This window comes from Ictidomys tridecemlineatus, chromosome 7, assembly GCF_052094955.1.
Source record: "Ictidomys tridecemlineatus isolate mIctTri1 chromosome 7, mIctTri1.hap1, whole genome shotgun sequence".
Classification (NCBI taxonomy): domain Eukaryota; kingdom Metazoa; phylum Chordata; class Mammalia; order Rodentia; family Sciuridae; genus Ictidomys; species Ictidomys tridecemlineatus.
The window spans coordinates 160741792-160767939 of NC_135483.1; the positions used below are offsets into that span (position 1 = coordinate 160741792).

The following is a 26148-nucleotide window of genomic DNA, read 5'->3' on the forward strand; positions in this document are numbered from 1 at the left end:
CAGCAGTAGCCAGTCCTCCTGGGACCCTGGATGTAGTAGCTTCTGAGTGCTTGGGTGGCTAAGCATTGTGGAAAAAACTTCTAGACGCCCTCTGCCAGCAGGTTGACCCGTGCCCTCTTCTCAAAGGAATTTTTACTTTTATACCCTTTAGCCAAAGATGGGTATAATTGTGCCAATTCCTGAGATGCCCTTAAACTATCTTTCCTATTGTTTCTGGGTAGAGTACTTTGCATTTCTCTAGTAGCTGCAATACCTTTAACAACCACACCTTCCTTAGGTCTGTTTTATTCTTAGTTTTCTGGCCACACTGCACATTTTTCAAATCTTTCCACTTTGCTTTCTACTCCTAGTTATCACAGTAAACTTGGCTAAAAGCTGCCTGCAAATACTGTGCCACCACCTGAATGCTGTACTGTCTTGACATTTCCTCCACGGGATTAATTAATTAGCACATCATGTTTAAATTCAGCTTTACAAAAAGCTTCACAATATGAGCAAAATGTAGACAACTTCTTTACCACAATATAACATGAATGACCCCAAGTCTAATTAGTGTCCTCCTTTTCTAAAACCTCATGAGCAGTCCTTACTGTATATAGTCTTAGGACATTCTGGTCTTTTGTCTCTCACAATAATCATTCATTACGATCCACTAAGTTTTTACAGCTTGCATCTCAAATTTTTCCAAATTGCTCCCACCACAAACCAGCTGCACATGATCAGGTTAGTCACTGCACCAATCCCACTCAGTATCAATATCTGTGTTAGTCAACTTTTTCATTGCTATGACCAAGAGATCTAACAAGAACAATTTAGAGGAGAGAAAATTTATTTGGGGCCCATGGTTTCAGAGATGGCCAACTCCATGGATCTGGGCATGAGGTAAGACAGAATATCATGGCAGAGGAAGGCAGCTCAAGGAATGGGAACAAGGAAACAGAGAGTTCCACTCACCAGGGATAAAATAAAAACTCCAAAGGCATACCTCCAGTGTATCTGAACCATAAAACCCCATAAACTTAACAGTTTTATAAACATACTTTTAATTTCTATTTGTACTTCCTCTATCCTTACAACAACCCAATAAGGTAGGATCCGTCATAGTATATATTTATGATTGGGGAGACTGAGGCACATTGGGGTAGGTTCCAGGCTCAAGTTCACCTTCCCAATAAATGACAGAAGTTCACCTTACTAATAAATGATAAAACCAAGATTTGAACCCAGACAGCTGTAACCAGATATCTCTGCTGTCAGAGATAACATAGCCACAATAAGGAATACTTTATTAATAACAACAACTTAGACGTCGGATAGCTTTATTTTATATAATAACACATTACTTTCCATATATAAGTGGTAATCTGTGATTTTAGATCTCTAAAACCAAAAAAATATGCATAGTTCCCTGAATAACCAGTCATTTTTAAATGCCTTTAAAATTCTTTTCTTCCAGTGTTTACCAATGAATTTAACTTTCTTTCACAAGAGACATGAATGCCTTATGCTTTCTTCTGGGATTTTTCTTTTTTCCTAAACCCTATATGATGGAGAAAATTTCTCACTAATAATATCATTCACAATTCCTGAAAAAAAAGTATATATATATATATATATATATATATATATATATATATATAATTTTCAAAGCAGTTTGTTCTTCTTTTGATGTGCACATTGTGCTACTTTTGTAAGAGACAGAACAATCAAACACAGAGAATGAGCCAGTCCCAATCAGAGCATGCTCAAATTTATGGTATCATAACATGGTACAATCATGTTATAATCAGAGAGACTCTCAGACAATTAACCTTCCTCTTGCCATGAAAATTCACATTGAAGATGGTAGTTTGATTTGGATATCTATTGTTTAAATTGTTAACATAACCTGCTTAATACAAATTCCAAAACTGAAAACACTGGCATGGTAAGAATTTAATGTAATTGGTTGTGTCTACTGCTTAAAACTTCAAATTAAAATTATAGTTTCATTCTTTTGCACTTAATAGCCATCCTTCACTCATGTAGAAATTAAAATAGATGCTCAGATCATTTCTGACAAAATAATTCATATATTTGGAAAATGATATTATTATCTTCAGTTTATAGTCCATGTACTTTATAAACTATGTTCAGAGAAAAAATTATTTTTTGGAAATCCAAAAATAATATCAATTATAGGCAAATAAAAATAAATATATGGATGTTATTGTTCACTGCCTTTGGTATGAATATAGAAGTTAACAATCTATTAAGATAGCAAAAGGATCTGTACTCTTTTAAAATAATGAAGGAGCTGAGCTCAGTGGTGCACACCTGTAATCCTAGCTACTCAAGAGACTAAGGCAGGAAGATCTTTGAGGCCAGCCTCCGATCTTAGCAAGATGTTGTCTCAAAAATTTTAAAGGGGGACTCTGGAGATATAGCTTAGCAGTAGCACACCCCTTGAGTTCAATTCCTAATGCCTCAAAAAAATAATAGTAATAAAGGTCACCGTTTCTTACAATGAACCATTTAAAATATGGAAGTATAAAATGCAGTATCAATTCTTAAAGGAACTTCACATTAACTACCAGCACTTTTGTTAACATAGTATAAATATCATATCACTTTACCTCATTTGTTTTTCATAAGGTTTAATGAAAGGAGAGCCTCGCATAGTTTGTGTTTTAATTATGTGGTCATCCAACAACATCTGAATTTCATCGACTGCAGATAAAATAAATGTTCCACTTTCTCTATAAGGATGAATGACAAATTCCATTGAATCCCATTCATTCATCATCTTCTCCATGCCCTTTTCAAGAGAATATTCTTTGCTAGCTGATTCACTAATACCTTCAAATCTATCTAAATATGGTTCCAGATTCATGTCTAAAAAGGAGAAGACAGTGGAGTCATCTGCTGGCTGCAGGGGGAAGCCAACAATTGCGGACATGGCCTCCCAGTGCCTGGGGCGCAAACCAGGATTACAGATCACTTGAATGAGAGGAAGGTACTGTTTGAACTCTTCCACCCTTGCTCTTACTTTTTTTGTCATTGCCAATGCATTTGGAGAATCATGGAAGATTTTCTCCAGTTTATATAGTCCTCTCCAGTAATTTCCAACGTCTGTTTCTACTTGATCTGGATTCACCTTGTGATATGGTCCTTCTGTCCATGCTCTATGTTTGGTGGTAAATTCAACAGCAGTTTCATACAGACGAAGATAAGGATTTAAACCATCTTGGATTTTTTTACGTTGAGGATATATTGATGGTAACCAGCCAAATGCCTCCTCTTCAGCATTAAATTGATCAATCTGAAAAGACAGGTATTAAATACACTATTCTGAAAATGAATAATATTGCAGAGCATTGTGGCACACATCTATAATCCCAGCAACTCGGGCAGCTGAAACAGGAGGATTACAAATTCAAACCAGCCTCAGAAACTCAGAGAGGGTGTAAGCAGTTTAGCAAGACCCTGTCTCCAAATAAAAAATAGAAAGGATTTGGGATGTAGCTCAGTGGTTAAGCACTTCTGGGTTAAATTCCCAGTACCAAAACCAAAAATAAACAAAAAAAGTAAAATAATATTAAATATTAATTTTTTTAAATATTTCAAATGTGAACTAAAAAAGCCTCACTAGGCCATAAAATTAAACTTAAATAATCTAGAAAAGTGAGTAGTAATCTATTTTCTGCTTCCTGTTTACATTCTTGTAAATGACATAATATCCTTTTTTGGGAGGGGAGGTACAGGGATTAAACTCAGGGGCACTCAACACTGCGCTACATCACCAGCCCTTTTTTGTATTTTATTTAGAGAATAAAAGGGTCTCACTGAGTTGCTTAGCACCTCACTGTTGCTGAGGCTGGCTATAAACTTGTGATCCTCCTGCCTTACAGCCAAGCAGCTGGGATTACGGGTGTGTGCCACCATGCTGTAATATCCTTTTATTGAGACTAAATATTTTTCTCCTATACACTTTTACTAGTTTTTCCAGAGGACAATTCTGGTTACACTAGTTAAAACAGTCAAATAAATTTACATATATAAAGAAATTTTTGCCTACCCAGACATATTGTGGATCTAGCTTCCTTCACTATTAGGAATTCAAATACTTTAAATATATACAGGATTGTCTTAGGTACTGCGAAAAATAGAAGAGTATTATATTGCAAATTACCAATGTCAGAGGGTTAGGAATCCAGCTCAGGGAACAAGACATGCATAGGCAGAAATTTAAATAGAAATTGTTCAATAATAATTTAAAACAAAAGAAGAGATGTTTTAAAGCAGTAACTTCAGTGTAAAATGGATAGTTTGTGTCTGTGTATGTGTATATAAAATATTTTCACTCAGAGGTGAGAATGCTGAAATAGTGTATTCATAAGTGCTTCTGTAGAAAAGATGTGATCAGACCTTGGTCTTAAAAGTGAGAAGGACAAGAAGAGGAAGACTTGGTAAAGAAAGAAATAATTTTCTTAGTTTAGTTGTGAAGTAGGTAAAGATGTGGGTTGTTCAATCTGTAGAATTGGAAAGTGCAAGACACAAATATAAATTATGCAGGTTACTTAAAATTTCAATGACCTCAGTTTTTGAAAATTGAGTTTATTTCTACTTTCTCAATGGGTGGTTACATATTTGTGATTCTTATAAAGTATTTAATTACCTGAATAGATATTAAAAACTTTCAATGTAAAAAAATGGTAGGGTATCATAATATAGTATGTTTGCATATATCCTCTTTTTGTAAAAAGCACAATCAAAATTTTTAAATGTTATATATATATAGGCTTTGGCTTTCCTTCTCCCAGTTTCTTCTAGTGAGGAAGCTAGTTTTTGAAATAGTTGTTTTAGGAATAAAGTGGCTCAGTGAAAGAAAATAATAGGTTCAATTTAAAAATGCTGCTGTAGAGAGGAAAAAATGGTGGATCAGAGGAACTAACAATGTTACAACAGTACTTCAAGAGTGAATTAAAACATCAGTTTCATAGCAGCTAACTGGGGTAGAAAGCAGGAAAACACAAGTAAACAACCCAGTGAACTAGCAACTAGTTGATAACCAAAAATATTGGTTTCTAGAAAAGAGGCAATAGATACCAGCAGCAATGAATGTGCTGTAGCACAGAGCTGAACTTAAGTGGGAGAAAGTCTTGGCGCTCTCCAGGAGAGAGACCCAGCAAACCCTGGCAGAGGTGGCTGAAGCAGGGAAGCAGTGACAGCCTGGAGGGCCTCTTAATCCTAAACCAGCCAACTAGGAATCCCTGCAATTTACCCTTGAGATTTTTGCTCTCTGTTTTTCTTTTCTTTTCTTTTTCTTTTATTCCCTTGTTGTTGGTATACTTGCTTAATTTAGAATACTCAAGATCAAACACCATTTAGGCTCTACTCTTCACTGGAATGGTAGACTCAGACCATGAATTAATTTGAGCCTAGGAGGCTGGGACTCCAACTAGAGACAAACTCAGAGTGGCCAATCAGCCTAAAGAGTAGAGGAGAATGGGGAGTAATTTCATTTGAAATTGGCTGTTTGATCTCTAGGATAAGTAATATGGCTGATGGGGGAGGGGAAATTGGGACACATTAGAGTTTGGCAGAAAGCAGAGATCTCCCAAAACTTAGAAGAGGGAGGGGGAATAGACTAATGTCCATTCCTACCCATCCCCCACCCCCACTTCCCCGCCATTCCCCCTAGCATTCCCCCTGAACTTGGCCTAGGGCTCTTGGAATGAAAGGTGCAAGGCAACCCAGATCAATCTACAGATGGAGCAGATGAAGGATAGGTCAGCAGCCCTGTCAGAATTGCACTCCTATTCCCTGACATAATAACGAAGCCATTTTGAGAGTACAGACTGCTCTGTAGCAGACAAAGCCTCCTCCCCTTGAGTAGAGATAGCAAGGAAAGGAGTGAGTGAAACAGCATACAGACTCCCCTAAAACAAGTTTATCTGGCTTGGGTCAGAGAACAATGAATAGCGTGATATTTGCATAACAGAAACTGCCTCATAGTTGGAAGATTCTATAATCAAAATCCTAAAAAGAATGGCCCTTTTTAATAATATCTCAGCAAGAATGAAACAGAACTTCTGCATGGTAACTATTGCATTAACTGCTTGATAACAGATTCTTAGTGTCACCCTACAATTTGTGTTTTGTCAGAGTTCTAATACTATGTATTTTGTCAATTAACTGGAGCCTGTCTTGATACCTCTTTTCTTCTCTTCCATCTCCATCACCATCCTTTGTCCTTCATCCATTTTACTCTCCCTATTTTAACTTGTCTCCCTTCTCTCGCCCACCATTTTACTTTCTTTTTTCCTTTTTCTTCTATTTTCTTTATTTTATTCCATCTTTCAGTTCAAATTAGCACAATAAAATTAATACTTAATCTTTTTATCCTATGATTTATTATTTCTCACCCATGATTCTCCTTTGTTAATAGAGTTGTAGGGAACAATAATACTAATAGTTACAGCATATGCTAATATAAGTTAATATAAAGTGTGCTCTTATAATACCATTATTATTATTTGTGGTTTCAAAGAGGCATTGGAGGTTGAAATTAACACTTGGTTATGCTGAGTTCAGATACATGGATAATAAGACATACTCCCAGCTCAGGATTTATTGTAGATAACTACTCACCAAAGGACCCCCCCACATAAAAGAGGAAGAAGAATCCATCTCAACAGATGCAAAAATAGGACCTTAGAAACCATGGGGAAATAGGCAAAAAGATGATTTTAAAGATTTCAAACCCTCAATAAGTGAATCTACAAATGTTGATGTGGATAAAATCCCAGATGAAGAATACAAAAGTTGATAATTAAAATGATCAATGAATTTAAAAATCTAAGGAATAACTCAGATGAAATAAAAATATAAAGAGAATTTAAATACAAAGAGGTGCTGAAAAATCAGCAAATAGAAATCTTGAAACTGAAAAACAGAAAGCAAATAAAAAATTCAGTTGAAAATTTTACCAACAAATTAGACCTACATAGGAGACAGAATTTCAGGACTTAAAGATAATATACATGAACTTGAACACTCAGTCAGCAATTAAGAAAAAAAAAGATGGGACTGAAGTACAGGCTAATGGCATTAACAATATTTTCAGTGAAATAATACCAGAAAAATGTCAAAAGCTTGGGAATGAAATGGACATCCAGATACCAGAGGCATATAGAACCCCAAACAGACAAGACCCAAAAAAGAACCTCTCCACAACATATTCTAATTAAGATACAGGACAAGGATGGAATTTTAAAAGCCTCAAAATAAAAATGCCAGGTCGCATTTGGAAGTAAACCTATAACTTCCTATTTCTCATAAGGAACTAAAATCCAGTAATACCTTGGAATGTCTCATTCAAAGCCCTGGAAGATAACAAGTACCAGCCAAGAATGCTATATCCAGCAAAGCTATCACCTTCAGAATCAAAGGAGAAATAAAAATCTGCAAAGATAAGCATAAACTAAAAACTTCTTGGTTTCTACAAAAGCGCTACAGAAAATATTTAAAGAAATAACACAGAAGTTAAAAACAAATTTCAGAACTCTGGCAAGGATAAATCTTATTATAAGAGTAACTTAGCAAGTGTAAATTAAGACCAAATTAACACTTTTTTATTATTAACATCCCTCTATAATAAATGTGTCTCAATTTTGGCAGAGTGAATTAAAACATAAGACTCAACTACAAGTGGTTTGCAAGAGAATCATTTTATAGACAAAGACAACCACAGGCTGAAGTAAAAGGATGGAAAAAGATATCCCATGCAAATGGAGACTGAAAGCAAGCAGGAATAAGTACTCTTATATCTGATAAAGCACACTCCAAGTTAAAATTAATCAGAATAGACAAGAAGGTCACTTCATACTGGTAAAGGGAACAACACAACAAAAAATATAACCATAAATATTTATATCCCAAGTGTTGGTGCATATAATTATATAAAACAGTAATTGACATTAAGGCTCAAAAGACTCCAATATGATAATATTGGGGTGATTTTAACATACTTCTATACCATTTGATAGGCCATTCAGACACAATATCAGTAAAGATTCTTCAGAGCTAAACAATTTTATGAGTCAAAAGAAGCTAAGAGACATGTATAGAATAGTTTATTCAACAGCAGCTTAATACACTTTCTTCTCAACTTCTCAAGGAACCTTCTCCAAATCTTCTCCAGACCATATTTTAGGACACAAAGCAAGTCTTAGAAAATATTTTTTAAAAAACTGGATATTCCTTTGTATCTTATCAGATCATAATAGAATGAAATTAGAAAAGAACAGCATGAAAAAACATAGAAATTACATAAACAAATGAAGATTAAAAATGCACTTTAAATGAATCAGAGAGAAAATAAGAGGAGAAATGAAAAATTCCTGGAATCAAATGAGAATAGGGACCCCACATAAAAGAATCTCTAGTATACCATGAAGTGGTTCTAAGAGGAAACTTTATAGCTCTGAATGCTAAAAATCAAAAAGACCCCAAATACATGCCATTATCATGTTATCCAAGATCTTGGGAAAACAAAAACAAACCAATTCCAAAAGAAGTAGAGAGAAGGAAACAATTAAAAGCCAAAATTAGTAAAACAGAGAATAAAAAAATAATACAAATGATCAATGAAACAAAGAGTTGGTTCATTGAAAAGATAAACAAGATTGATAAGCCCTTAGCAAAATTAACCAAAAGAAAGAGAGACAGAAACTCAAAGTTTTAATATTTTCTTTCATATGTGGAAGCTACAGTTTAAAAAAAAAGGAAAGGGGAAGAAAAGGACAGAATAACATAAAGAAGTTATCCCATATAAATTAATAGATAAGTGAAAGAAGTCTAATAGAGTAGACAAAGGAGAATTGGAGAATGCTTTTTCTATTTCTATAAAGAATGATGTTGGGATTTTAATTGGAATTGCATTGAATCTGTATAGTGCTTTGGGTAATATGGCCATGTTGACAATATTAATTTTTCCTCACGCCAGTTATCAAGAATACAGACAATAAATGTTGGCAAGGATATGGGGGAAAAGGTTTACTCATACATTGCTGGTGGGACTGCAAATTGGTACAACCACTCTGGAAAACAGTATGGAGATTCCTTAGAAAACTTGGAATAGAACCACCATTTGACCCAGCTATCCCACTCCTTTAAGTCCCAAAGGACTTAAAATCAGCATACTATAGTAATGCACACAGCCACATCAACATTCATAGCAGCTCAATTCACAATAGCTAAACTGTGGAACCAACCTAGAAGCTCTTCAATAGATGAATGGATAAAAAAGTGTGATATATTTATATATATACACAATGGAATATTAGTCAGCATTAAAAGAGAATAAAATCATGGCATTTGCAGGTAAATAGATGGAGATTATCATGCTAAGTGAAATAAGCCAATCTCAAAAACCAAAGCCCAAATGTTCTGATAAGTGGATGTTGATAAGTGGATGTTGTTGGGAGAGGGAAGGCATGGGAAAAATGGAGGAACTTTTATTGGGCAAAGGAGAGGAAGGGTGGAGAGGGTGCATGATAGTAGGAAAGATAGTGGAATGAGATGGACATCATTACCCTAGGTACATGTAAGACTGCACATAGGGTGTGACACTACATTCGTCTACAAAAAACAGAGATATGAAAAGGTGTGCTGCAACTGTGTACAATGAATCAAAAGGCATTTTGCTGTCATATACACCTAATTAAAATAAATAAATAAATAATGAAAATAAAAAGAAAGAATGGACCAGGTGGGGGGCAAAAGAAACACTGAGAAGCTAAGGGTAGAATGAACTTATTTCAACATCATAAAAGATATACAGGAAAAACCCAAACTCACTAGTGAATGGGGAAGAACTGAAAGCACTTCCTTGAAAAATTGGAACAAGACAAGGATGCTCACTCTCATCATTCTTATTCAATGTAATAGTAGAAACTCTATCCAGAGCAATTAGGCAAGGGAAAGAAATAAAAGAGATACAAATAGGAAAAGAAGTAAAATTATCACTGATTGCAAATAATATGATCTTATACTTTAAAGATTATGCTAAGTGAAGCTAGCCAAGCCCTAAAAAACAAATGTCAAATGTCTTCTTTGATATAAGAGCCACTAAGAATAGAACAGGAAGGAAGAGCATGAGGAAAAGACTAACAGTAAACTAAGACGAATGGGGGTAGAAAAAGGGAGAGAGAAGGGAAAGCATATGGAAATGGTAGGAGACCTTCAGTGATACACAAAATTATAAGAGGTTATGAGGGGCAAGGAGGAGGGGGAAAAAAGGGGAGAGAATTGAACAACAGCAGAGGAGGTAGAGAGGGAAGATGGGAGGGGAGGGGAGGGGGGATAGTAGGGGATAGGAAAGGTAGCAGAATACAACAGTCACTAATATGCCATTATGTAAAAATGTGAGTATGTAACAGAAGTGAGTCTGCATTATGTATTTGGGGAGTTCAAAACCCAATTGAGTCAAATGTATGAAAGATGATATATCATGAGCTCTGTAATGTTTTGAACAATCAATAAAAAAAATGGAAAAAAAAAAGACAGCCATTTTCATAAAAAGTGCTGGGAAAACCGAATTTCCGTAGGTAGAAGAATGAAACAAGATTTTTTTCTCCCTGAACAAAACTCAACTCAAAGTGGATCAAATACCTGAGAATTTGACCAGAAACTTTGCAACTGCTAGAGAAATTACACTCCAACATTTAGGATTAAGTATTGATTTCCTCAGTAATACTTCTAAAATTCAGGAAATAAAACCAAATATCAATAAATAAAATAGCATTGAGTTAAAAAGCTTCTTCACAGCAAAGAAAATCTATGGAAGAAGAGAAAATCTTTTGGCAGCGATTTCTCCAACACAGAATTAATAATCAGGAATATATAAAGAACTCAAAAAGCTTAACAACAAAAACAAATAACTCAATAAATAAATGGGTAAATGAACTAAAGAGACATGTCTCAAAATAAGAAATACAATGACCAACAAATACATGAAAAAATGTTCAACAGCTTTAGCAATCATGGAAATATAAATCGAAATCACAAGATTTTATTTTACTCAATTTAAAATTGCAATTAACAAAAATACAAATAACAATAAATGTTGGTGAATAGGTGGGGGGAAATTTACTCTTATATTTTGTTGGTGGGAGTGCAAATTTAGTATAATCACTGTGGAAATCAGTATAGAGTTTCCTCAAATGATTAGGAATGGAACTACCCTAAAACCCAGCTATACCACTTATAGTATTTGTCCAAAAGAACAGAAATCAGAATAGTATTGTGAGACATGTATTCCGATTCACAATAGCCAAGTTATGGGAACAGTCTAGGTGTCCTTCAACAGATGAATGGATAAAGGAAATATGGTACATTCACACGATGGAATTTTACTCAGACATAAATGAGGATGAAATGATATAATTTCAGGTAGATGAATTGAACTGGAGAACATTATGCTAAGTGAAATATGCTAAACCCCCAAATTCAGGGGTTATTTTTGCTTTCATATGTGGAAGCTTGATAAAAGAAAAGAACAATAAGGGACTCTCACAAAAATAGAAGGGACATAAACAAAACAGGAAAGGGACAAGGGGAAGGAGAGGGGAGGAAAAGAGGAGGTACTTTGGGCAATGAAATTGACCAAATTATGTTATGTGCATGTATGCATATATCACAATGAATCCCACTATTATGTATAAAATATAATGCATCAATTTAGAGAATTTAAAAAAAAATACAAATAGAGCTGCAAAATCTAACCAGGCTTCTATGAAGATGGAAAACCTAAACAGTAACCAGATATTATTATTTGCCTACTTCTGCTAAAATAATATAGGTTCAATACCTATATTTATGATAGAATTATGATGTTGATATTTAATTATGCAAAGCAAAAACTGAGAAGCAGACTTAGACATGACTCTATCCTTAAAATAAAAGATTAAGGCCACGAAAAAATCAATACCAATAGAAAACAGCAATCTTGCTCTTCCTTGAAGAACATCTGTAAAACCTATTTGTACCATTTCTATTATTCTCTAGTTATATAGTTAAAATGTTTTATTTGAATCTATTTCTTGGTATTAGGGATTGAACCCAAGGGCACTGAACCACTGAGCCACATCTCCAACCTTTATTTTTTATATTTTGAGACAGGGTCTGGCTGAGTTGCTTAAGGCCTCTAAAAATTGCTGAAGCTAGTTTTGAACTCATGATCCTCCTACCCCAGCCTCCTGAGCCACTGGGATTACAGGCATGCACCACTGCACCCAGCTGAAACTATTTCTTAAAGGTGAATACCCAATACAAATGCCATTCTTTTTCATTTGAACAAATTAAATTTTAAATTATACCTTGTCTGCTGCTAAATCCAATTTGGCATTCAGAGTCTGAGCCTTCTTCAGGTATCTTTGTACATCCTGAAGATCTCCAAATGTATAAAATTCTTCTGCCTGTTTGGCATAACTCTCCAATTCCTCCACAAACCGTTCACACCGCAACTAATAAAAAAAAAAATTGCAGTTACTATTTTTAAAAGTTAAAAACCCTAGGCATCAAGAGAAATTTTAAATATTTTTAAGGGTTATCAGAATTATTATTATATTTTTGTTACTGATAAAATATAAAGAGATCATTCAGAAGATGACTAAGATCTAAAATATGCAGGATTTTTAAAACTTGAACTTAATTTGCCAAGATTTCTCTAATTCCCAGATTTAAGTTTACTCTGTATTATTTTTGTAAGGAGTTCTAACACACAGAATAAGTTCAGATTTAAAAACTTAAAAATTTTAACATTCTGATATAAAATCTGTGTGTGTGTTTAATATTTTTTTGTAGATGGACACAATATCTTTATTTTATTCATATTTATGTGGTGCTGAGGATCGAACCAGGGCCTCACACATGAGAGACCACACATGAGAGATGAGTGCTCTATTGCTCAGCCCCAGCCCCAGCCCTGTGTGTGTGTTTTTAATGAGAAAAGCTTATTATAAAATTGTCATTGGTAAGTCATTCTAAATGAAATGGCTCTAAAAAATAGCTAACAATGAAATATTCAAAAGTCAAATATGGGTTATTAAAAATAGTTTTTCTATTATATAGATTTCTAGGTGGTTGTCCTATTTTCTCTACCCTCCTAGCAAATTTATGGGTCTGGACCAGCCAGAAAGGAAAATAAGAGGAAAAATTCATGAACATTAGATGTAGTTTTTTGTAATAGTATAGGTTACAATAAAGTATAGATAATTCTGTGTCACCTAGCAATTTTCTAAGACCCCATTATATTGTAATTCAAATATCTAATATTTACTCTTCATATTTTCTATTTTTTTTTGTTTTTAGTTGTAGATGGACAGTATGCCTTTATTTCATTTTTGTTTATTTTTGTGTGGTGCTGGGGATTGAATCCAGTGTCTCACAGATGCTAGGCAAGCTCTCTGCCTTAGTTCCATTTTTTACATTTTTAAAAATGCTTTTGAAATAGTCTAAATGTGAAACAGAAATATAAAACACAGTTTAACAGTTTAAAATAATTTTAGGTTTTAAAGTCTATGGATTAATTTTCCATATAACATATTCTGTGAATTAACTGTATTCTCAGTAGCATCACAGAAAGACAGCTGTGCTGATAATCAAAGGATATCTTCACTGTCTGACCTGGAAAGAGTCTCTCAATCTTTGCAAATTAATCTACTCATCTATAAAATGAGACAAAAATTTAAACATTCATTCAGACAGTAGCTATGGAGTGCTCATGGTGCTCCGTATGCATGTGTTATGATTTAATGTGCCCCCTAAATTCATGTGTTGAAAACTTGATCCCTAGTAAAACACTGTTGAGAGGTGAAACCTTTAAGCTGTGATTAGATCCTGAGGGCTGGCCTATGAATGGGGTAATACCATTATCATGGGAACAGGTTAGTTATCACAGAAGTGGTTTCCTGAAAAACAAATGAGTTTGGTTCCCTATGCCCCCAGAGCAATCCCTTTGTTCCTTCTCATGCAAGTGCCTTTTTGCCTTCTGCCATGGGATGATACAGTAAGAAGTCCTTTGCCAGACGTGGGTCTCTCAAACTTGGACTTCTCAGCCTCCAGAACACCTGTTCTTTTCAGGTGTTCTATTACAGCAGCAAAAAAATGGACAAAAATACATGTGTCAGTCACTGTGCTAGCCCACAGGATATAAGGAGGAAAGGTAAAAATGAAACAGCCTTGCTTTCAAGATGCTGGCCATCTAATGGAAGACAGACCTGAAAATAGTAACATAATGATCAGATCATTCATTTGGTGGACATGCAAGGAGAGCAAAGGAAAAGCTGCATTGAGATCTGAGAGATTTCTCAGAAAATAAATTGTGTTAGAGAGGCACATGGTGGCAGCAGAGTGTGTTCCAGAGTGAACACAGACAATGTGCAAGAGATGAGAGATGTACAGGAGCAGAGCGTAGATGTTGCTTGGGGTTACAGAAAAGTCACAAGCAAAGAGTACAGAGAGGTAGGAGATAAGGCTGAATAGGTACACAAAGGTAAGTCACAAATCATCTTCATGTGAAAGATTAAAACAAAAACAAAAAGAAAATGCTCTGGTCACAATGTTTAGGAGAGTTTTAGTGGTTATGAGGTATGAAGGGACATTTTGCCAAATGGAGCATTGATGTTCAAGCAATAAAAAAAATTAAAAATTTAAAAGACTAAAAATAGTACTATAAACTATATAAGATTAACAGTGTTTCTTTTTTCATTAAAAATCTTATATGGTCACAGTCACTTGTGGGTAAAATCTTCCAATGTTTTCTTCCTATTCCCTTGAAAAATCAAGAAATAACCCCACACTAATAATAGGGTACTCAATTGTTAAATATCCAATAAGCAGAAATCCAATATGTGTACTATCTTCAACTAAGATTTATAAAGTAAGAAAGCTCAATATATGACCTGTGAAATAAAAGATTTGGCAATGTTATGAAAAGTTTAAAATTCAAATAAAAATAATTTAAAATATTAAAATACCAACCTTAAGGCCATCTTGATATTGTTCAGTTTTCTCTTTAATAATTTTTCTGTGTTCATCAAAAATTTCTCCCATTCTTCCATACCACTGGAAAACATTATTATTTAACCTAATGTCTGATGGAGAAAAGTTGGCACACTCAATGAGGAAGGCAAGGCAGTTTTTAGAATCCACTAATCTATTTCCCAATTCAACCATTTCAACCGCCTCCACTTTCTGGATATAAGCCTGAAGGAAAACAAAAATAACAAAATGAACTGCTTACGTCAAAAAGTAGACATGGAAATACACTACATAAGTATGTGCAGACTTATTAGAAGTGAAGGCTTCTGGTTCAAACTAAGGGACTGCAGCTCAGATCAATTCTCCTCCCTCCCTTCCAAGCACCTCACCAAAATGGCAGAAAAAAAAAGAAAACTTAGAAAATACTTAACGACATACAAAAAGCAATGGGGAAGTACAGAGGAATGCTGTGGGTTGCTGGAAGACAAGAGCAGATGCTCTCTGAGTGATTTCACTTATTCTTTCAGAATTACATTTTGCACGATCGACTGTATGTCAAGACCTGTGCTAGGTGCTGGCAATGTAGAGGGATAAAGAACAGAACATCCTCATGAAGTTTGCAATCTACTTGGAAAGATAGTTAATAGTCAAATAGCCATCAGTGAGACTGCACTTCAACAGACAAAACTGCTGCAAAAAAAAAAAAAGACACAGTGCTTAGAGTATATAATAAACAGTGGAGGCAGCTGGAGGTCGAAAGTAACTTTCCACAAAATTAAAAAATGACCCTACACCGTCAATATACTATAAAATCACTCCTTAATCATCCAATATGTATATTATCTTCTACTAAAATTTATATTATAATAAAGTTACAATATATGACCTGTAAAATGAAGCAGTTGGCAATGCTACGTAAAAGCTTGGTGCTACCAAAATGAAAAGGAAGTAACGTGAAATGGTGAGTAGACTTAAAACACAGAAGTAACATGAAAAACAATCAAACTAAAACTTATCTAATAATTTCAGTGCCATAAATTCTATGCTTAAACACAATATTTTTCAGAAAATTACCACAGAGATTTTAATATTTAATAAAATGTAGATTTTACCAAAAAAATAAAATATTTGCTGAGGAATTAAACATTTGTTGATAAAAATGGAGGGATAACCATTCATTTGAGGTTGCCTTGAACAGTTCTTGTTTGTATCTGTAAACATGGTAATAATTATTAATAGTGCTCTCAAAAATATTCTGGTAGACAATTGCATTACTTGCTCTAATATTTCACCTCTCCAGCAGGCCCTGTAATGTCCTCTCATTCTGACTTGCTTTGGTCAATAGAATGTTAGCTATGTGATACAAGCAGAGAACTTGAAGAGCACTCAGACAATTAGGCTTGCTTGTCTATCATGCTATGAGAACAAGCCCAGGTAAGCCTGCCAAAGTTTGAGACAAGTGGAGCAAGCCAAATTTCTGAACCACAGTTATACTAGTCAAACCAAGTGAGAGCTGACTGAGCCAATGTAGTGAGTACTTCCAACTGAGTGATGAGTGACCCCATCAAAACCAGAAGAACCACCCCAGAGAGTCCAGCCTAAATCACCAAATTGCAGATGCATGAACTAAGCATTTTTAAAGTCCATATTATTTTTAGTTTCTGTCTCAACTTTTAGAATGATTTGTTTCTCTGAATTATCGTGTCAATAATGAACTGATGCACAACTAGAATGTGTTTATATAGACAATACCTTCATTTCCATTAGTTCTGCTGTATTTGGAGGAGTGCTTAGAGCTTTTTCAGCTATTTTTTCAAATTCTTCGCATAATCTGAAACACCAGACAAAAATATCAATCTTACAAATTCATGATCAAATTTCATTTCAAAACACACTCCTGTTTACATAGTGTTTTGCTGCATAACAAAGATTATAACTTATTTATGTGACATGTAATAAATTAAGTGCAAATTTTTGTTCATCAGTTATTTGTTCAATACAAATTTAGGGATCATCTATTACATTTTCAACTTTAATATTAAGTGACAGTGACACAGAAATGACTAAGCTGTAGTAATGGCCCTCGAGAAGCTCAAAATCCACTATGAAGATAGGACTATAAATGATTATTTTAAACCTAGAGTTTTGAGGGCTCTAACAGAAATTTAGTTGAGATGGCCCAAAGAAAGGGAGTGATTAACTCCACGTTGAGAAAACAGTTATAATGGACCTGCGTGCTTACAAACTTCTGGTAAAATGAAAATCTTTCTTACTGATTAGGATTGTGGCCAATATAAATGGTGAACTTACTTCAGGGTAGGGGGTAAAAAGAAAGAAAAGAGTAGCAGGAGCTAAGGAAGTCCAGAAGAATTCTCCACAAAGATTGGCTGTAAGGTGAAGGAGACAAGAATAGTAATAGTAAAGATGTTGGGTTGAAGTCGGGCTTAGAAGATGGAAGAAGGATGTGAACACATTTGCAAACTTCAGAGAAAGAATCCACAGAAAAGAGGAGGTCCGACCTATAGGATACAGAAGGGATTCCAGGTCCAGAGTGATAAGAGGCAATGAGTGGCACCTACTCAAAGGCAGATTCTGCCCTCTAAGAATGTGACAGACAGCTATGAAGGGCTTCACATAGAGGTGAGTAAAGCATGCAGGAGCAAGAAGTTTAGATTATTCTATCTCATGGTTCCTGATATGTCCTCTGTACATCTAGTGAGTCTGGCATAATTAAGAGAAAATGAGACCAAACAAGTAGAACTGGCATGAGCTCAGTGAGCATTAAGAGGCAGGGAAAGCAGCTATGAAATTAAAATATATATTTCACCCACTAGGAAACACTGTAAGTAAAAGGCATCTTCTCTCCTAGTACTTCTAGAGGAAAATGTGCTTTAAGCTAAAAATATGATCTTGTTGCTAGCTAAGCTATCAAGTCCTGGTCTTTTCTCACTAGCCCTCCCTCCCTCACCCCTCTGCACTCACAATGTCTATGAAAGCATCACAAACCACTCCTGGTTCTTGGAATATGCCATGCCATTTCATACCTCACTGCCTTCTATATATTCTCTTGTCTACCTGAAATTCTTTCACCTACATTGTTCTCCTGGCACATTCATCCTTCAGAATGAAATTCACACACTGCTTCCTCTTTGCAGACTTTCCTAACCCCCCTAACCCCCAAACACTACCCTGAAAAAATATTAATCACGTCTTTCTCTGTTCTACTTCTGTGCTTCTGTACAGAACTTACTGCACCTTACTGTAATTTACCAATTTGTATTTTATTCCCTTTCTACATTGTAACTTCCTTCAGCAGTTGCATTCACACTTCATAGAGTCTGATCTTATGCCTAACACAGGAAAAGTTAAAAACAAACAAACAAAAAAGACAAAACAGAAAGAAAAAAAATTCCTTCAGGCTTTTGTACATCTTAAGATAAATATTTTTAATTATCTATTTTTCTCTAATACCATAATCATAAAAAATGGGTCAACTTTCTTAAAAATATCCTGGGTTGGCAAGAAATGAATTTCTAGTTAACAAACTTGTCATGCCCTTTAAGAGTAATTAGTAAGGTGAAATTTTAAATTTGAGAATTCCCTGAGAACCCATAACAGCTATTGTGTAAATCCACTTTGAAAACCCACTTTGTATATTGATTATACAACTTAGAACATCTAATGTTAGATAATATCCATATGACATGTGCAAAAGAAATGCAAACAAATTTAATGCAACCTTCATTTATACAATTAGAATACATTAGTAGTGAAAAAGAAATAATATTAATAATCACATCCAGAAATGATACTTAAAGCCAAGTAAAAGTACATTTGGCACAATCTTTTCTTCTGAATCAATTATGACAATGCCCTAGTCCACTACTTTAGTTGTGTGATAGTTTATTCTGTTAACATTCCCTCCAAGATAAAAATATATTCAATATCACACAAATACCTTGTATTTACTTCCTGATGATCTGTGAACATTTTTGCTATAAGTTTCCCACAAATATTATCTGCTCGCTTTACCAATGCTCTGATTAATTCTTCACAGTGTATTTCAAACATTCCCAAGCGAATACTCTGAAATATATTAAAAGTTTAATAAACATGAAATGGAATAAAAATTAATGAGATTCCCATATTTTGCCATTCTCATATGATTGATTTTTGTAAGTAGGATCTAATAAGGTTGTTGTTTTTTCTTCAAATATGATACCTAGAGGGTTTTCAGAATACTCATTTATATTTTACAACTATCTTCTGGATAAACATTCTTGAAATTGTTATCCTGGAAGCCAATTCTTTTAGAATAATAATAGATAAAAACAATTTGGAGACATTTGAAATCCTCTTTACTAAGTAGGTAAAGAGGATTTCAAATGTTCCATTTGCTCTGTATACAAAATATATTACAGGGGCATGGTAGAAAACTAGAAGAATGTTGATTAAAAAAAAAGAACAAAAGAAGAAAATTTTAAGTTACCATTATCCTATTAGACAGAAGTAAGCATGGGATTGGGATAAAGTTCATGGGATTGAGAGAAAGAAGGGTTAAATTATATGAAGGTCTTACAAGATAATGTCTCCACTACACGAGCATAAGAACTGTTATCTGTCCTGTCTGCCACCTAATACCCAGGGCTTATCACAATGATTGGCACATATCCTAAACTCGATAAATTTGTTCCTAGTGATAGTAATGCTCTAATTCTTTCTCTGTATGTTCTAAACTACATGCTAATAAAAAAAGGAGAAAGATTGTTGGGTACAGATAACTGTTGCACAAAACGAATCATTTACCTTTCTAGATGTGTACTGTATTTCATCAATTAGTTTTTGGTATCTGCGAATTTCTTCTATTATTCTTTCATAATTATGATTCTCTGCAAGGAAATCATCAGCATCTTTCTCAGCTTGTTTGGTAATTAAAAAGTCATATTTGTCATAGAGCCTGAGGTGTTCAGTAGGTGCTACACTCTCTTTCATAATCACCTCCTTAATTTTTGCTTTGTGAGCTTCGACAATTTCATCCAGAATTATGGGCTTCAAAGTTGTTGGTTTAGACTTACTTTCCTAAACAAAGGTGGGGACAACGTAAGTTATTTCAAATAAAGTAACCATACCATTTGTCTTTGTAAAAATATTAACCTTATGATAATATTGCCTTTCTTTTTTAATTTTTATTTTCTAATCTCTATAGGAAGATATTCATTCTAATTACAGCAGGGTTTTAAAATATAGGTTTCATAGAATGTTTTGTTTTCCTTAAGGCTAGCTGGTTGTATTTTGTTTTTCTGTATGGATCAAAGAGTAGTCACTTGAAAATCTATACAAAATAAGATTTAGAACATAAAGACAGAAAAATCCACATTTTATTTGTGCAATTGTACATGCTAGCTTTATAAGGTTATGTCTGCATTGTATATTATTAAAAGAAAATTCACTAGTTCTAAGTCATATCATCATACATTTTAATCCTAGAACTTCTTGACCTTCAGGAGAAATTTATCTAGAACAAAGAATGACTGTTGACTCATTCATTGACCTTCAATCTTTGAGCCTGAGAACAGCAACCAGACCATACTAAAATCCTTAGCTGCAAACTTTTATTCTGCTATCATAATCAGAATATCAATGGGTATGAATAGACCAGATGAGAAGTTTAAATAAGTAGATAAATCTCAACACTTTGACTCTATTCCCTTCTCAAATATGAGGACAAGTAATTATGTTGATATAGTTTATTATCTGAACTTAGTAACTCTTAAAAATATTTATGCTCTGTTGTCAAGAAGAAGAAACTTTTAACTGTAACAAATGAAAATTAGTGTGAATAGTCTAAAACATTCAAAATGGTCACATCAAAGGATTCCTTAAGAGAACTGTATAATTTTCTGTCAGCCTGGGGCATTTGCCTGCAATGCCCTCTAGTGTGCGTTTCAGAAAATCACCTTGCTTAGAACTGGTGAAGCTTCACAAGAATATTAATGAATCCAGCTATCTTTACCCCTGGGCTTAGTAGATGCTTGGTTCTCATCTTTTCTGAAAAATAAATTTTAGGATAATGCAATCTATATCACATGATATACTGTATGCAATGTGAAATCATTTATTCTTGTATGAAACTCATTAATATTCACTATAGAATTTTTCTTAAATTTACTGACAGTCTAAGTCTATAGATTTATCTTTCTTAATATAATTGGATACTAGGACTTCAGAACTACATTAGAAAGTGTTTTTTAAATCTAATCAGCTCCTGTCAAGAGTTAGAAGAAATGATATTTTGTATGAAACACCTCGTGTGCTCTAAAGCATATCAAATTAGACTTGATAAAGTTACATGCTTGGACTCAGTGCACTGGCTTCTTGCAGGTTTGCCTTCCATAAAAAAAGTGTATTTTTAGTACATTTTCAGTTCCTATCAAAAGTTGTGATAAAAAAGAAACATAAATTCCACTTTTGCAATTGCTGTCAAAGATCATTGAGACTATGTGCAATTATCTTATTCAAGACACTTTATTATCATTTGTTTCCAAATCTGATTGATTTCACGAATCACCTAAGGCTAGGGGTAGTGGTCATGGTGAGCCTTTGAATTTGTATTTTTAAAATATCACCAGGTAATATTCATACATTACCCTAGGTATCATGCCCCATGAAAAACCTTTTTCTCAAAATCTGATACCAGGAAAAAAATATCATTCTCCCCTGAGAAGTTTAAATTGATTATATTAATCCTAACTTAAACTTGTCACATTATCATGTTTTTAGAAATCAGGAAGATTATAGTCATATTTTATAACCATAAAATTATAGTAATTGTACTCATTTGGATAATTACAATTATTACTTTTATCTATTTAGAACTTACTAATTCACCCTTGGTAACTTATTGTATATGTGTGTGTCATATGCTACCTCAAGTCTTACATGAAAAAAAATGTAATAAAGGAATTGAATTTCACAAAGGACAAAGTGAACAGTTATGTTTCTTGAGTGACTTCTATGACAATATGAGAAACAGATACCCATAAAATGGCTAAAATTATCATTTATAATATATACCTAAGGAAACAAAAATTTAAGGGGCCAATAGGAGACAGCAAGACTTGATTGAGATAGATCACAGTCTGCAGAAGTGGGCAGCTGCCCTGGGAATGGCACTGATCTCCTTCTCTAAGCTTCACTTTTAAGTCTCCAGCAAGGTGGAAATAGGAGGTGGGAAGTAGCTGTGGGGTGACAAACTCTCAGGACTGACCAAGGTAGGAAGTACCCACACACAAAATGATGAACAATGAAAGGTGACACAATAAAATGATGGTTCTGAGGAGACAAACCTTCAGAATACTAAAAGGTGACAGAATCCTTGCATGAGGGGAAAAAAAAGAAGAGAAATGTCCTGCTTTTGCCTGATTTCTCAGTGAAGGAAAAAAAAATGGCTGCCTTAAGAAGTTAGAACCCTGAGCTTGTTCTCAAACAGAGTTGGTAATTGCCAGTGTTGTTCACAAAATTGTTAATCAAGGAAAATAATAGTTAGTTAAAATAATTCCATGGTCTATGTGCAACTTCCAAAGAATCAACTTAAACCACAACCTCAAAGACTTTCCTGCACAAAGTTCATATATATATCCATCCCCATAATAATAAAGGAAAAATATCCAGAGGAAAAAGAACACTAGTAACAGGAGTCAGCAAACAGCAGAATTAGAATAGCAAAGACCATATATATACTGCAACTATGAAGTATAGAATATAACAGATATTTAATGTGTATAAAGAAAAGTAAAAGCTTAATGAACACATGATGATATACAAAAGATTATCAAAAATGATGAGGCCTTCTTGAAAAATAAATGGAATTCCTGAAAAAAAATTAGAAACTCAGAAGTGAAGATAAAACCCTTAATATGCATAATTTCACAATCATAATGTTAAGTGAAATAAATCAAGTCACAAATGATATAAAAGATGATTTTTCATGCTTATACAAAGATATGAAAAATCAAAACAAAAATTGTTTAGATATTTATAGACATACAGAGAGTTTATTTTTTAAAATTATGAATAATAAATCCAAAAGTCAGGATAGTGATTATTCTGCTAAAAAGTAGAATAGGGATCTAAATAGGAAGGAGCAATGAGGGAGAGCTTTCAATTTTCAGTATCATCCTTTCCCTTAAGATGGGCTATAGCTAAAACAGATGTTAACTTTATTACCATGTAAACCTTTACATACTAATATCCTGTACTCTTTTGTATGGGTGAAATATTTATAAACTACTTTAAAAATAAAAAAGCAGAAGAAAACTACAGATTAGAATTGCCACCTTGGAAAACTTTGTAAGCTTAGGAAATCTTCAGGCTTGGTTGTTTAATGTACTAAAGTGCAGTGACTACTGTTGAAATATCATAGATGGGATCTATGAATTTAAAATATACAAAGAGGAGCTCACTATTTGTGGAAAAAAAAAACATAAAAAAGGTATCAGCCACAGGATAGTTTACAGAGCTAGAAAAGCATAATGGAGGTCTATAGAATTGAATAAGTGCTATAGCAAACAGTATGAGACCCACAGTAAACACTCATCAACTGCTTCAAACCCCATCACAACTTTAACTCCTTCCCCTTAGTGGAATAGTAGACTAGAAAAAAAAATATATATATATATGATAAGTTGATGGAAAATGATAACTGTTTTTAAACAAAGCTTCCTTATAAACCAATGTTACTGAGCCATTCATAGTCTATGAAACAAAGGTACCTGTCTACACTTTCAGAAGTTATTTCAAGTGAATACCTTATGCAAGTTAAAGCAATCAGAAGTTTCTTGTTACTTACCCACTTAGAATACAATTTTGTCTCAACTCTTGGCACAAAACTGACAGCCTTAATCATGATAGCATAAACATTTACAAAGATATCTATGTAGTCATTAAAGTCAGGTTCAAACGTAATGGCATCATTCTCAAGAATCAGCCTCATGATGAAACCTGGATGTTCAAAAGCTCTAACAGAATCCTACAAAAAATAAAAATTTATTTTTGTATATGTATATATAACATAATATTCACATTAATATTCATAACTAAACAACCATACACACACATATATATATATAGTGATAAAGAACACACCAGTTCCAATTACAATACATGGGAAGCCACCCATACTTCTTCTTTCACCTTAGACAGTTAATCCAAGGAGGAGCTCTACAGGAGAAAGTAAGAGTGATTGCAAACTATATTTGTTGGTATCTACTATCGACTTGGCCTATAGGCTAACTATAGGGTCAAAGTACCAGGAAAAAAACCAAAAACAAACCTAGAAGATGCTTAGTAGCACACTTTAGGATCATTCAAGAATAAGTCCCAGGCAAAACATTCCAATTCCAATACCCTGTTCATACTATACCTAACAAAACCTTCTTCTAGAAAGAGAAAACATTCCTCATGAAAACTCCCCAGCCTCTATGATCCAGGTATCCTAATTATGGAAATTTTTTTACTTATTTCCCTTAATCTTCACTGATAATAATCATACATTCTAAATATGCAAGTTAACACCAATTTTTGGGGGGAGGGGTACTGGGAATTGAACTCAAGGGCATTGTATCACTGAGTCACACCCCCAGCTCGATTTTGTATTTTATTTAGAGACAAGGTCTCACTGAGTTGGTTAGTGCCTTGCTTTTGCTGAGGCTAGCTTTGAACTCACAATTGGACACAAACTTTTTTTTGACACCAGCTTTTTAATTGAACAAATAGATCTAAATATGTATTCTGTTTTTTTCACTGGTAAAGATATTTTGTCATTTTCCTCTCTGAAAAAAAAATAAGTAAGTTACTAAATGCATATTAGTGTACTGAACCATACTTACTGGGGGTTGTGCAATTAAGTCTGTGAAATCTTGCATGGAGGCTAAAGTGAGGTCCTGCAGCTGTAAAGTCATAAGTGTAGCAGCACAGTTGAAAAAAGATTCCAATTTGGCACTGTTGTCACTGGTTGGCAATTGCTTTTTTTTATTACCTTGGTAATAAATATTCTGTACTTCTGGAAACCACCTTGAAAGAACAAAAGACTTTTAAAAGTCAATACTCTCAATGAATTACTCCTTTTACAATAAGCATTAACTGTAATTTCTAGACATCCAAAGGTCTTCATAAAGAGGTATATTGCTAAGTGACATTATCCACTCTCAGAAATGTAAGTGCTAGAATATTTCACTTCTCCTAGGAAAAGAAATTTTAAATCATAACTAATAGAAAATGACTCATTGATGTGATGCTGTAAGACATAAATTTAACTCCTGGAACTATGATTCCAGCACTTTTTAAAGAAATATGAGAACTAACTTTATTGGCTATCATGAGATACTTCTCTCCAGTCTCTTAAATGTTCTCCTTGGAATATATCAATATAGTTTCAAGCTATAATGTGAACAACTGATTAAATCAAGGGTGAGCTTATAACAAATTAAACCCAATTAGTATTTAATGGTATTCAGTTTCATAATTGATGAAGTACAAATCAACAAAATCATATTTTATTTTTACATTTCTCTTAATGTGACATCCTAAAAGAATGACTGATCCAAAACAAAGTTTAAAATGTGTAATAAAAGAATAATCAGGGGCTGGGGTTATGGCTCAACGGTAGAGCTCTCACCTCACATGTGTGAGGTCCTGGGTTCAATCCTCAGCACCACATAAAAACAAATAAAATAAGTGTATTGTGTCCAACTACAACTAAAAAATATATCAAAAAAAGAATAATCAGACAATTTCATATGTAGTTACATCATGATGATAACAAGTTGAGTTTTCAGCTTATAAAACTTCTGTTCAATGCTACAGGATTAGAAAATACGGGTACATTCTTTCATGGGAGATAATGGATCTTTTTAAAGTAGTTAATATAATTTCAAGAGTCATCTGAATGTTCCTAGAGAGATAATTTAAGCTTTAAATATTCGTATTCATCCTTTTAACAAATCCATATTTAATGTCTACTTATATGCTAGGAACAGTGTTCCAGGAGATATAAAAAGATATGACATCATCCTTTCTCTCACAATAATGAAGGCAATGTGCTTTCAATAAATACAGGTATGA

At 33.9% G+C, this 26148-nt stretch overlaps 1 protein-coding gene across 1 annotated transcript in view; it reads right to left on the bottom strand.

Annotated features, from left to right (window-relative positions):
* Nucleotides 1–26148, bottom strand: part of Dnah7 (dynein axonemal heavy chain 7) — a 293210-nt gene that overhangs the window by 205423 nt on the left and 61639 nt on the right. Inside the window, exons 11-18 of the mRNA XM_040294623.2 lie at nt 24915–25098; nt 23876–24055; nt 19834–20106; nt 18986–19113; nt 16780–16858; nt 15028–15252; nt 12363–12509; nt 2616–3301 (exon numbers count right to left, since the gene is read on the bottom strand). Coding sequence (XP_040150557.2) covers nt 2616–3301; nt 12363–12509; nt 15028–15252; nt 16780–16858; nt 18986–19113; nt 19834–20106; nt 23876–24055; nt 24915–25098 — 1902 coding nt within the window. The remainder of the gene's footprint in view (nt 1–2615; nt 3302–12362; nt 12510–15027; nt 15253–16779; nt 16859–18985; nt 19114–19833; nt 20107–23875; nt 24056–24914; nt 25099–26148) is intronic.